General features: G+C 41.8%; 2 protein-coding genes and 1 pseudogene across 2 annotated transcripts in view; 1 reads left to right on the forward strand and 2 right to left on the reverse strand.

Annotated features, from left to right (window-relative positions):
• Positions 1 to 220: 220 nt before the first annotated feature.
• LOC128439867 (neurofilament heavy polypeptide-like) lies at positions 221 to 975 on the reverse strand (annotated as a pseudogene).
• On the reverse strand, positions 972 to 3,606 carry LOC128439872 (serine/threonine-protein kinase PRP4 homolog). Its single transcript, XM_053422361.1, has 4 exons — positions 3,503 to 3,606; positions 1,734 to 1,945; positions 1,109 to 1,553; positions 972 to 996 (listed from the first exon to the last, which is right to left on the reverse strand). The coding sequence occupies exons 1-4, from the start codon at positions 3,604 to 3,606 to the stop codon at positions 972 to 974; spliced, it is 786 nt and encodes a 261-aa protein (XP_053278336.1).
• A 3,967-nt stretch (positions 3,607 to 7,573) lies between these two features.
• ush2a (Usher syndrome 2A (autosomal recessive, mild)) overlaps positions 7,574 to 13,732 on the forward strand; it is a 189,576-nt gene continuing 183,417 nt past the window's right edge. The window contains exons 1-3 of the mRNA XM_053420875.1: positions 7,574 to 7,788; positions 7,881 to 8,099; positions 10,865 to 11,033. Coding sequence (XP_053276850.1) covers positions 7,589 to 7,788; positions 7,881 to 8,099; positions 10,865 to 11,033 — 588 coding nt within the window. The 5' untranslated portion in view covers positions 7,574 to 7,588. The remainder of the gene's footprint in view (positions 7,789 to 7,880; positions 8,100 to 10,864; positions 11,034 to 13,732) is intronic.

Genomic DNA, 13,732 nt, shown 5'->3' on the forward strand with positions numbered 1-13,732 from the left:
ATTTAAGCAGGAACGTAAAATGATTTATTGTCATATTGCGCATGGTCAATTGCTCTTGATTGGAGCCGCAGCTAAAATTATAACGTATTGAGAGCGCATGCTAGAGCTGCGCCTTCTCATGTGTTTATTCTCTTTAGTCTTCCTCATTCTGACTCTCCTGCTGCTGTAAAACCTAAGCGGGAAGTACTTCAATCAGCTCTCATCTTTGGAGACTTTGCTCTCATCTTTGGATTTGGATGTCCTTGGAGATCTGGATTGGAGGATTGGATCTCCTTTGAGATTTGGATCTCTTTCGAGATCTCATTGGAGATCTATATCCCATTGGAGATTTGGATCTCCTTGGAGACTTTGCTCTCGTCTTTGGAGTTTTGACTCTCCTCTTTGGAGATTTGGATCTCATTGGAGACTTTTCTCTCATCTTGGAGTCTGGACTCTCCTCTTTGGAGATTTGGATCTCCTTGGAGATCTGGATCTCATTGGAGACTTTGCTGTCATCTTTGGAGTCTTGATTCTCCTCTTGGTAGATTTGGATCTCCTTGGAGACTTTGCTGTCATCTTTGGACGCTTGACTCTCATATTTGGAGATTTAGATCTACTTGGAGATTTGGATCTACTTGGAGATTTTGATCTGCTTGGAGATCTGGGTCTCTTTCGAGATCTCATTGGAGATTTGGATCTCCTTGGAGATCTGGATCTCATTGGATACTTTGCTCTCATCTTTGGAGTCTTGACTCTCCTCTTGGGAGATTGGGATATCATTGGAGATTTGGATCTGCTTGGAGATCTGGGTCTCTTTCGAGATCTCATTGGAGATCTGGATCCCATTGGAGATTTGGATCTCCTTGGAGACTTTGCTCTTGTCTTTGGAGTCTGGACTCTCCTCTTTGGAGATTGGGATATCATTAAAGATTTGGATCTAATTGGAGATTTGGATCTGTTTGGAGATCTAGATCTCATTGGAGACTTTACTGTCATCTTTGGACGCTTGACTCTCCTCTTGGGAGATTGGGATATCATTAGAGATTTGGATCTGCTTGGAGATCTGGGTCTCTTTCGAAATCTCATTGGAGATTTGGATCTCCTTGGAGATCTGGATCTCATTGGATACTTTGCTCTCATCTTTGGAGTCTTGACTCTCCTCTTGGGAGATTGGGATATCATTGGAGATGTGGATCTGCTTGGAGATCTGGGTCTCTTTCGAGATCTCATTGGAGATCTGGATCCCATTGGAGATTTGGATCTCCTTGGAGACTTTGCTCTTGTCTTTGGAGTCTGGACTCTCCTCTTTGGAGATTGGGATATCATTAAAGATTTGGATCTAATTGGAGATTTGGATCTGTTTGGAGATCTAGATCTCATTGGAGACTTTACTGTCATCTTTGGACGCTTGACTCTCCTCTTGGGAGATTGGGATATCATTAGAGATTTGGATCTGCTTGGAGATCTGGGTCTCTTTCGAAATCTCATTGGAGATTTGGATCTCCTTGGAGATCTGGATCTCATTGGATACTTTGCTCTCATCTTTGGAGTCTTGACTCTCCTCTTGGGAGATTGGGATATCATTGGAGATGTGGATCTGCTTGGAGATCTGGGTCTCTTTCGAGATCTCATTGGAGATCTGGATCCCATTGGAGATTTGGATCTCCTTGGAGACTTTGCTCTTGTCTTTGGAGTCTGGACTCTCCTCTTTGGAGATTGGGATATCATTAAAGATTTGGATCTAATTGGAGATTTGGATCTGTTTGGCGATCTAGATCTCATTGGAGACTTTACTGTCATCTTTGGACGCTTGACTCTCCTCTTGGGAGATTGGGATATCATTAGAGATTTGGATCTGCTTGGAGATCTGGGTCTCTTTCGAAGAACCATTGAAGAAGGCATTGTAAAAGCAATATGGCCAGTGTGTTTTCTCCAGTCACCTGATTCAGTAAAATTCATGCGTAAACTGTTGGACAAGAGATGTAGAAATGTGGAATATGACCAAAATGGCCACTAAATGCAAAATAGCAGGCTTCCTGTTGCGTTTTTCCAATTGCACCCTCAGACTTTTTTGTTTGTCTGGTCATGATACACCTTTGTATCGATTTTTGTGAAGATCGGTCAATGTGAACACGTTCCGGGGGTCTCGGGGGATACCATTGAGACATTTTGTGACGCCCACATTTTGTGAAAATTCCTCCAGAATACGTAGATTTTCACCACTTTCTAGCTTTCCGCAAATTCTGGTAAGAATTTGAGCACGTTAAAGCCCTCAAAAAGCCAATTAATTTGCCTGAATAATAATAATAATAATAATAATAATAATAATCATTACAATTTCAATAGGGCCTCCCACTGTCAGTGCTCGGGCCCTAAAAATGTCTCACATTACCCCGCTCTCCCCTATAAAGGCAAATTCATTATTTGCTCGTCTGCCAGTTGGAGTGTGGAACGTTGGGGGTGGACCTTCATTTCAGTATGTAGGTAGTAGGAAGTAGCTCAACTCCGAACACGGAAAATATGATCAACTTTCAATTATCACAGGACCTCATGCTTTTTCACATTCTGCCTTAAATCATTGAGCATCAATCTATTGTTCTTTTTCCACATGCACACAGATATGTGCACATGTATTGAAGTCAATCCGACCAAATTATGGGCTTGAATTCATCACCACTGTATTATTCAGAAGATCAAATTTGTGTTTTATTGTGTGTGTGTGTGTGTTGCGTGTGTGGGCAGATACACACACAGATAACCATAGGAACAACCCAATATTGTATTTTACTGAAAAAAAGAAGAAGAAAAAATTAAAAAACCCACAGACACAGCCCAACCATCAATTTATTCCACTTATCCTAATCAGCAGCGAGGCCAAGGATGTCTCCATACATATTCATGCTGCTCTGCAGACCTGGAGAGACGATACATTTACAGCCTACATTTACCATATTACCCTTGATGTTATTAGACCAGCAAATACAATTCAGCCAAATATAAGTCATACATAAGTAATTTAGAAAATGAGACGATATTAATTGTGTGATCGTCATCCGGTTTTAATCCTGTTTGTGTGATAGCGCTTCAGACAGTGGAATTGAATGCGCCCGACTGAATAAATTAGAACAATCAATGTATGACGAGATTCTTTGTCATCTGGACACACTCTTTGCAAATCTATGCTAATGTCGTGCTAGAAGAGGATAAGAGAAACTCTTCTTGGCTCGCAGAGCTCTTGATCATCGCATGTCTGACACTGTGGTGTGATTTCAGCCACTCAGAGAGAAAGAAGGAAATATTAGGAGTGCAAAAAAGAGAAGGTCTGAAGTGTTTTGAGTAAATGCTGCTGACATGCATGTGAATGTTTACTTGTAAGAAGATGTGCATGAGAGGCCATTGCCAGAGCAAAAAAACAACAACTCACACACATCTTTGTTGTTTACTTTTCCAATTTAAATGTATTTATGATTATGACTTTAATTAGAGAGACTTTCCTTTTTTGAAATGAATTTGATCCTTCTACCAGGCCATTGGATTTCCATCCCCTCCATCCACCACCTGCATTTTCCTCTTCTCCCCCTCCTCCTTTTGAGTTCTCCTCTTGTTTCCCCTCTCCACTACCTTCATCCTAGCCCCTAGCCACCTCCCCTCCCTTCCTCTTCCCTCCCCTTGCTCCTCTCTGCCTGGTATTGATTAGAAGGCGAACCTCTAATCTCCTTAAGGTCATTAGGAACACTTAATTAAAACCTAGTTAGAATGCCTTTGTTCAACCAAAGCAAATTGCAGCTGTTCAAACGCGATTAGTATGATAACGTAAAAACTTGTCGGCAGAGGGAAATTTAAGAGAGGGCTCTATTTTTCATAGAATTGTTTACACGATTTAAATGCAGAGCTCATGAGCACACAGTGGAAGTCTAAAATACTGTTCAACTTGAGCTTGTGTTTCAGCCTCTGATTTCTCTGTGTGTTTATGTATATGTTCAGCTTTATGTGCTTCAACTGGCTTAGGTAAGGTTACCAGTTTATGTTTATTAGTACAACAATAGATAGGTTGATGAGAATTATATATTTTTCTTCAATTTCATTATTTAATTCCACACAAACGAGCATGCATATGAATCAAACATCTAAATGCATCTAAATTATAAATACATTTTAAATCAACGAATTAACCATCATTCCCTGTGTATTCACTTATGGTATTCACCTAGATACTGTAATTTGTAATTTAACTGTTGTTCATTGTGATTCATTGTTAATTACCAATTTCATTAATAGTATTTACATTTAAGTGCATATTGCTAAAAACAAACACGCTAACACACAAACATTTTGGTGTTTTAAATTACTTAAATGTATTACTTTTATTATTATTTATTTTTTTAATAATAATATTAGTTATAGTAGTCGAAATAGTATATTAAAATTATTAAAATGTGAATTCAAATGACAGTATTACATAATACGTGTGTGTTAAATATCACAATTTGACTAAATCGAATATGTTTCTCTCAACCTTGTATAACTGTTATAGTTACAGTTATTGATGAATTCCTCATTCATCTCTCAGTTTGCTTGTTGTGTTTGTTTTCCCCGTTTTGGTCAGTTTTTTCCCTTTTTGTTTGATTTCCTTGTTTGTTTGCTGTTTCTGTTTTGTCCTGTGTGTTTGTTTGTTCTTCCTTGTTTGTTTATTGTTTGAGTTTTGTCCTGTGTGTGTTTGTTTGTTTGTTTCTCATCATATTACACCAATCCGGATAAGTAGTGTTGAGTGGAATAGTTTGGTGAAATCCAGTTTGACTGTTCGTAGACCGGAATCTAGACCATAATGTCATCTCCTCTCCTGACGCCTCGTAGTGCCCGCTGCTGATCACGGTTGCCTAGCGACGGCGGTGGCGTTGCTCTTAGGTTTTTGAATCAGAGTCTGAATCCCGGACGAAGCGCCAGTAGCAGCCGGAGGAAAGTTCCACAGCCACAGGTTATATTGTCTCACAGTCTCTCTGGAGCTGATTCAAAACGTCTTACTCGTTGTCTCAACTTTCCGTTACTCATTACAGTGGAGTAACGCCGCTCCCGCCTCGTTACTTCGCACGCGCTGCCACTGCCGCCGGCGGCCAGATGGCGGCTGGCGCTAATCTCCTTTGAGCAGCAGCGCGCGCAGCCTGGGCGCATCGAGACAGAGGAGGAAGAGCGAGGAAGGAGCTCTGTGAACTTCAGCTGTCCCGGGTCTCTGTCGGAGGACAACAATGGAAGTCATGTGTGGAGAGGAGCGTTCCCCCCGCCGGAGCCTCGCGTGCTGACGGCCGCAGCCACAGGTGGAGACTTCCAGCCTCCAGCTCCTCTCATGTCTGAGCAACAGGTTCCTGTGCTGACGCTGCACCTGCGATGGGAGCAGAGCCTCGTGCTGCTGGGACTCCGCAGCCTCAGGTAAAGAAGACTTCCCTGATAATGGGAGCATGTCGCTCCATCTGCATAGATTTACACATTTGTAACAAACACTGAGCTGTGACTGTAGTTCCCTCAGTAACTGAACCCTCCACATGGCTGCACCGCTGCTCTCCTGTGCGTCAACATGTCAAATAGATGCTGTTAAACATTGTAATGAAGACAGCTTTTCACCTAAGCCTCAATTTCCAACAAACTCCTGTGAAAACCCCTTCAGATATAAACCTGGAGGCCAGGCGCCAGAGGGGGGGAAAACAGGAGGCCATGTTTAATTCAATAGAAAATGAAGAAAAGAGGAAAGCGATGTATCAGTTGAGCTGTGCCTCCATCAGGCTGTACATGATAGTGGAGGCTTTAGCTTGGGAATAGCCTGCATGGCATTTCGCTCTCCTCAAGATTTGTGTCGTGTCAGATTTTTGGTCTCACCATGTCTCTCCTCCCTTCTCCCCTTCTCCCCTTCTCCCTCTCTAGATTGTGAAATCCTACCTATCATGCCAAGGCTTTGGTTGTGGTTTGTGTGCGAGTGTGTGTGCGTGAGGGGCAGAGGCAGCGAGAGGGCGAGCTAAGCTTCGGAGCCTCACCCCAGGGGGAAGTGGCCTGTTTAAAAAAATGCTCCTGTAACCCTGGAACCATGAAACCATGACAGTCATCACTTATTCAAGCGCTGCTGGAAGGCATCCGGAAGAAATCCAGGTTCTTGACCGTCCAGATACCAGCAGGAATGTTCCAGAATCCCCGTCCGGGAGTCGGGAACCGCTGAACCCCCCCGAGGATCTGATGCTAGAGTCATGTGGGGTCAAAGGCCAGAGCTGGGCTGAAGAAAAGGAGGAGCAGAAAACCAAGGCAGGAGTGAAGAGAGGGAATTTGCAGAGTGGGAGCCAAACATGGGGCAGAGGAGTCCAGAAAGAGCAGATCAAGAAAGGAGAGAGAGAGGATAGGAGGGTAATTAGAAAAAAATCAAAAGGAAGTGGCACAAATGGAATAAAAGAAAAGGACACGAGCGAGTCGGATGTGTCAGGGATTTTGTCCGCTGCAGAAATGGAAGGGGAGATCGAGCAATGGGAGAAAATGAGGAGGGAAAGAAAGAGCTGGCCTGTCTGTCTGTGTATGTTCCTCCTGAAAAGGATTACAGAAGAAAAGGTGAACAGAGGGAAACATGTCCTGGGGATGAGGCGGTGGCGTATCTTCCTCTGGTTCCCTCTCCTCCTCCTCAGCCTGAGTCTGAAACCTGCTTCATCACAGGTAAGAGTGGCGTTCAAGAGACAATTCTTATTCCTCCTCCGAGGACTGTGGGAGGTTGTAAGTGCCAATGTGCTGTGATTGTAATGACTCTTAAAAAGACTCCACAGCAGACATTTAATTCGTCATAGCAGGAAAACATTGATGTTCCTAATAATGGCTCGGTTCTGGTCAATGTTCTGAGTTGGCTATGACTGTGATAGTGAGCTTTCATCATCAATATGAATTCGGCCATCATTGACTCCGCAAAAACTACGGGACAGACCATGAAACTTAGAGAAAAGATGTGTATGGTTCAGGGAAGAACCAACTAGATCTTATTGGTGCATCTGGGTCAGGGGTTGAATCCAGGAATTGTTTAACTGTTTTCTTTAGTTGTTTGGGCATTTCCACTGAATTCCAATAATTCATGGATATTGATGAATAAAATCCGGCACATTTAAGGATTAATAATAATTAATTGAGTGTGTGAAATTTGGTGCCGCTTGATTGAAGTTAAGGGGACTATTAGCCCTCAGTGGAGGTATTCGTTCTACTGTGTTCCATCCTAGTTATTATTATTTACTCCCATTGTTGTCCTGTTGTGATGTGTCAAAATGTCTTCTTTAGGAAGCTGTGAGAATGATAGAGCACAACAAACATGTTCAGATGATCTCTGCCTCTTTTATCTCTGGCAGACGTATTGATATTTATCAAAAAAACATGTCCCAATACATTTTAAATGATTGAGTACCTTAATATATCTGTGATGGTAAGAGTTTTATACACATAATGTGGTGTACTATATTATAACATTCATTGTATATCACTTTTAATTTTACTCACCATGTTATATGAAACTGTAGGACTTCAAGTGGCAAGAGACCCACATTAAATAGAATGATCACATTCGTTCAACCCTCTTCTTTCTTAGGGAAATTTCCCACGAATGGAGAACATTGCTTCCTTCAAACCTGTGTCCACCTCTCCACCTCGTTCCACCTGTGGGGTTCCAGAGCGGAGCAGTTACTGTCAGTCCCCGTCCTCTCAGACGGAGCTCCTGACATGCTATCAGGCCTTCTGTATCCAGGAGTGTCCCTACAGATCCTCCACACCTCCATATGCTCTGCTGCTGCTACCTGCACACAGGTAGGTACATCCAACTGGTTTCTCTGTTAATATGACTGATTCAAGGTCTCTTTGAGAATAAATATCACCATTTCTAAACTGCATTGCTCCAGGCACCCCTGTGTATCTGAGGACAGGGAAGACACTCGTCCTGGGACTCAGACAGAGACTGGAACCACGCCAGACTCGGAGAGTTTTTCTCGTGGATCCAGCAGTTTGCTGTTTCAGCCTGTCCAGAATGGATGTCTGGTGTCTCCCCCATCACAGAAACTAGGAGTGATGGGTTCGCTCACCCTGGCATTGTGGATAAAAACAAGCTCTCCTGGAGAAATGTGAGTTACATTTTTGTGTTTTTCTGAGAAATTTGAATACAAGTTGAATGTGGATCAAATGGTGGATCATCAGTTCACACCTGACTTTAGAAAGTATCTCCACATGCATCGTGTCGACCTTTGATCGGATCTCCCTAAACAGATCATCAGATGAGTTAAAAGCAGGAAAGGACAATGAAGAGGAGGGAAGAGTGGTTACTTTGACAAATTCTGTAAAAACAAATGCAACAAAACACATCGTCATGCAATAAGTCTTTTATTTAGTGTAATTGTTTACCACAAATTTCACTGTTATCAAAAGTTCTGTTGTCCATGTGCCTCACAGTAACATTAGAATAATTAGTGTGATGTCTGTGACGACGTCCTGTTGTGATTATGTCCCAAATATCTATAATAATCAAACCTTTGTGCGTCATTAGTATGAGTCAACATTACTGAACATGATCCCATCTTACTGAAGAAATACAACTCCTGCTGCCTCATGTTTAGTCAAGTACTTTCTCGTATGATATTGAATATGGTTTTCAAACATTGACAAGAAAGCGGAAGCCCTGTGCTATTGATCTTATAACAAGAGGCAGGTCATGTCTGGTCAGTATCACCATCAGGAAATGTTAGCCAACAACTGGCTGTCATGTCCCACTTAGACATGTTGTGTGGGGATGAGAGTGTGCTGTATGTTCCAGGCAGAGCTGAGGAGGTGCAGAGTTTCACACACCCAGATCAGCTTGCAATCAGACACACACACACACACACACACACACGCGCACACACACACACATACACACACATACACACAGTCACACACACAGACACACTGAAGCACATGGACACAAAAAGAGATCAGTTGGCTTTGCCTTTGCAGCCCTTTCCCTTCCTCTGTGCAGCAACACTTAAAGTGGATTGCTTGAACAGCACGCTTTCTCATGTAACTAAAAACAGGCTAAACATACATGACATGGTTTGTATTTCTCAGTGTCATAGTGAATTATAATCAGTAAATGAACAGTCACAGATTCAGAATCTGCACTGTTATGCAATACAATGTTACACCCATTATGGACGGTTAAAAGAGATATGATTTTCATTTGGGAGGGTTTACAGGCTCTAATGTTCAGAAAGACATCTCTCTCCTCAAACTGTCCATTGCTGCAGCCCCTCTCTTCAGCCTCTGTCTGAAACACTTGGTTATACCTCCTGATTCTTCAAGGGTCCCTTCAGACAGAGCCCAGTCTGCTCTGATTGGCCAACTGGTCAACGCTGTTGTAAGAAATGTCAGCCTCCACTCTTGCGTTACCTGGCTTTGTTAGGGGGCGTGTCAGAGTAGCAGCTAGGCGGCGGTTGTGTTTTTTTCCTTACATATTTGACTTTCAGGAGAGAAATTGTTAAAATTCACATAATCAGTATGTATTGAAAAGATAAATGTGACTGATAACTTTACAGTCATGACATGCGTGAAGAGAGGGCCAACACAGGACTGGATAGTTTGCATGTTTTTATAGTAACTCACTGGATATTCACTATAAATGTTGCTGTCGCTGATATCTGAATCAGACAGATATCAAAATCTCTCCTTTTTATTTAATGCTGTGAAGCTGTTTGGTAAGTTGTCTGTCTGGGGATTCTGATGACAGACGCGTCTTGTTGTCTTGGTCTGCCGAACATGACACCTGTGTGGACGAATGCATCTGAATGGAAGTAATATCTCTCCCTCTCCGTCTTTCTGTTGCTGTCACTGGTCATCAGTCTTTTTTGTTGTAGAGACGATCACGGCTTCCATCAAAGAAGCCCGATGAAAGGAGGTCTCTATCCTCACCTCTGTCCATCTTTCCTCACCCCTCTCTCTTTGTCTCTCCCTCTCACTGTGATTTCACATCCCTCCCCTGCATCTGAACAATGAACAGAGCCAGCCACCTGTTCCCGAAAACCATTGCTTTTACTCTAGAAACTGACTATAGTATATAAGTTATGTCTACATTATTTAGTGAAAATCGTGGTTTCCGATTTTTGGATGCGTGCAATGTGTTGCTGCTGATCCAAAAATGCCCTTCTAGTTGTATATAGTACTGATATTTTTCTGTCTGGACAAATCTGTAAATCAATGTCATAATTAGCACCGATAATAGAAACACTTATTTGTTGTGGTTTGTTAGGGAACAAAAACATTAAATATTTGAAGTTGTCTTTTCCCCTTCAATCATGAAACCTCCTCCAAGGAAGGAATTATAGCTTAAAAGGTGGTTGATCAATAGATAAGATAACAGAAAGTAATTTTACATGGATGAAATGATTATTCAAAAATTGTCAATTCACAATATTTTAGTTGTTCTTGCACTTAATATCTTAAATGTCCTTCCATCACTTTGCCTCTCTCCCTATAGGAACACATTCACACTCGCACTCACACACAAACACACTCACATGCATGCGCACACATACAGTACATACATTATCATGCATACATCTATCTGTGATTTATGAGGTATATTCCTCTAGGTTCATAAAAGCCATGCTTTCCCATAAAATGTCAGTGATGGTGGTTAATATGACACGTGGAGGCCGTGCGTGTCTGTCCACACCAAGTGTAGCAGCAAAACCTAACAGTCATGTAAAATATTAATATTCTACGTGTAAATGTCAGAATGAGAGACTGCGTGTGGAGCTGCCTGACTCCATGGTGCAGTCCACCTTCTGTTCTATAAGTTAAGATTTAACAGTGCTTCATTTTCAAATACATCATTTGAGTGTGGCTTGGTTTTCCTCAGGATGCTGCTGGAGAAGAGCGTAGGCGAGCGGCTGCTGTTCTCTGTGACCGTCTGCGAGCAGGCGGTCACTCTGAGGTACGTTCAGTCCAGAGGTCAGACGACCATGACCGTCAGCTTCAGGACAGAGGGCCGGCTTGCACTGGAGAGGTGGACGCACCTTGTCTTGCAGGTAAGAAAGGTTTGGAGGATTCGGAGAGTGGCTGGAAGATGGTTGTCCTGTTGGCTCATAGTCAGTCACTAAGAAAGGCACATGATTTTAAACATGTATGTTTATGGGCATCCCTAGTTGTGCTTGCCTGTTCAAACTTTTTACCTTAAAACTGTACTGTCCGGTTGAGAAAGAAGAACGGTTTATTTTTTTAGTTACAGACAAACTGTCTCAAGCTTTTTGTGTCTCTGGTTCTCTTTCATTTTCTGTCCATAGTTTTTCTCTTTCTCTCAGTAAGCAAGTTGTAATTATACTGGCAAACATCTGCCTTGGCACAGCTGCTGGAGGCAGGGGCAGGTGTGCACACACACAAACAAACACACACACACAAACACCACATCAAATACACATACGCAGACAGTCTGTGCCTCACAATTTCAACACATATTTCCGAAGCATAAGCAGTACTGAAAAAGTGAAATTTAACAACTTCTGGAAACGTCTGTCTTTTTCTTTCCTTCACTGTGTCAAATACAATTGATAGGTTGCATTGATAGGTTTTTGGTTGGTGTTTATTATTTGCTGTTTAAAAGATAGAGTAGTACTTGGGTACTTTTATAAGTTTTAGTATAAAAATGTGAGGATGAAAAAGGTTGAAATTGATTAAATGAAATAGAATCTTATTTGATATTTTTCTCATTAGATATTTTAGATAATTTTACTGCCAAACTTTGCACCTGTTTATGTTACTTTGTATCTTTTATTATCTTGTTAAATGTTTCGAAGATTGGTAGGTTAATTGCTGAGGTAAGGCGGGATTTCTGTGGATAATATAACAATGTATTCTATTTATATAGTGTTTTCTTTCCTTTTTTCCTCAGCATCAGGTGACTTCATAAAGTAGAAATTTGAGAAGGTATCAGAAGTGAGAAACATAAGCCAGTAATGGACAAAAAGACTTAAATTAGCTTTGATCAGTCTGAAATGGCAGCGAGTGAATGTGAGGGAATCTTGAGGTGTGTGTGTGTGTGTGTGTGTGTGTGTGTGTGTGTGTGTGTGTGTGTGTGTGTGTGTGTGTGTGTGTGTGTGTGTGTGTGTGTGTGTGTGTGTGTGTGTGTGTGTGTGTGTGTGTGTGTGTGTGTGTGTGTGTGTGTGTGTGTGTGTGTGTGTGTGTGTGTGTTTTTGGTCTGTCGGGAGAGTATCATTTTACACATTACTCCACATGACAATCGCTCTCTTTCATCATCTCTGGACAACACCAAGGCAACTAGGGGGGAGATCATGGTCACCATGACAAGCTTTGTACCCTAAGTGCCTGTAACTCAAGTTTTTTGTTATTATTCTTTTAGACCTGGCAAACATGTGTTCTGACAACATTTTGCTGTCCCTATTTCAACTTCTTTTTATATAATGGGAAGAATTACATGTGGTGATTTAGAAGAAGTAAAACCAACAGCACTGTTAAACTCTTTTGACAGGTGTTCCCATTTAAAGTCTGCCTGGCAAGACAAATGATTACACCTACTGAAATGCTAGAAAGGGAAGAACTGTGCAGCAGGCAAATCCCACAACATATGTCAACTTTACATCTCAGTTTGCACTCAGATTAAATAAATGAGATTCAATGTGTTGATTGCCAAGCTTAAGTGGTTTTGGTAGACATGTTTTTGAACTTTGGAAAAAGCCAGTCTAGCTGTTTCCACCCTGCTTCCAGTTCATGTGCCAAGCTAAACAAATCAACTTTCACCCTGGCTCCATACTTGATGCAGAGACACGAGAGTGGGATGAGTTCATAATTTTTTTTTATTTGTAAGATATTTGGGCGAGTAAATACTCACAGACTTTAAGTAAGTCTGCTCATACAGTGAGTAGCCTATGTAGACACGGAAAAAATAAAAAAGCATAATTTCTATTCAAACAACATACATTTATTGAAGAAATTCCATCTGATCAAGGATGCAGGGACAGGACGCACAGCCGGCCAGAGCGCCACCATGACACCCAGGGAGCATTGCACTGCTCCACTAAGTCCACTGACAATGATCATTTGGGGTCTTTTCATAAATGTTTGTTTCCGTACAAAAGGTCTGTTAACAGTTTTTACCGGCTCTGTCAGAAATGTACTCCTCCCCTCTGTGTCTCCATCATTCGCGCTGCAGACTGCCAAGGAAACAAGCCAAACCGAGCGCGATAGGGCTCCTTCTGATTGGCTAAATATATTGACATGCAGAGTGTGAATGCCTGGCACATAGAACATTGCAGTTCAAACAGTCTTTTGCAATATGTTTATCGCGCATGTTGATATCACGATGACGGTAAATTCTAGATGTATTGTACAGCCCTAGAAGTTTTGCCTTTATTGATGGAACAGCTTACGCTTTAAATAGGCGACAGAATGAGGAAGACTTGCAGCAAAGGCCTGGTCATAACTGAACCCCATGTATATGTATCTATTCCATTTCAAGTAAACCTTTACCAGTACTCTAAAGGAATATTACTGCACTATAAAATCTTGTTTACTGGCTGATAATTGTTGATGCCCAGTACACTAACTTTACAGTTGTATTTCTGATGTCTCAGTTGCCAGCTATTGCTCGAGTGAACAGTGGGTCTGTTTACCCTGTGGCAAACACGTCTATGTATAGTATCTATGGGTGCTGTACATATAGACATGGAATAAGCCTTGTAGGCACTTTGCTTAAAGTGTGTTGCGATGGTGT

The sequence above is a fragment of the Pleuronectes platessa genome, chromosome 1 (genome assembly GCF_947347685.1).
Source record: "Pleuronectes platessa chromosome 1, fPlePla1.1, whole genome shotgun sequence".
Taxonomy (NCBI): domain Eukaryota; kingdom Metazoa; phylum Chordata; class Actinopteri; order Pleuronectiformes; family Pleuronectidae; genus Pleuronectes; species Pleuronectes platessa.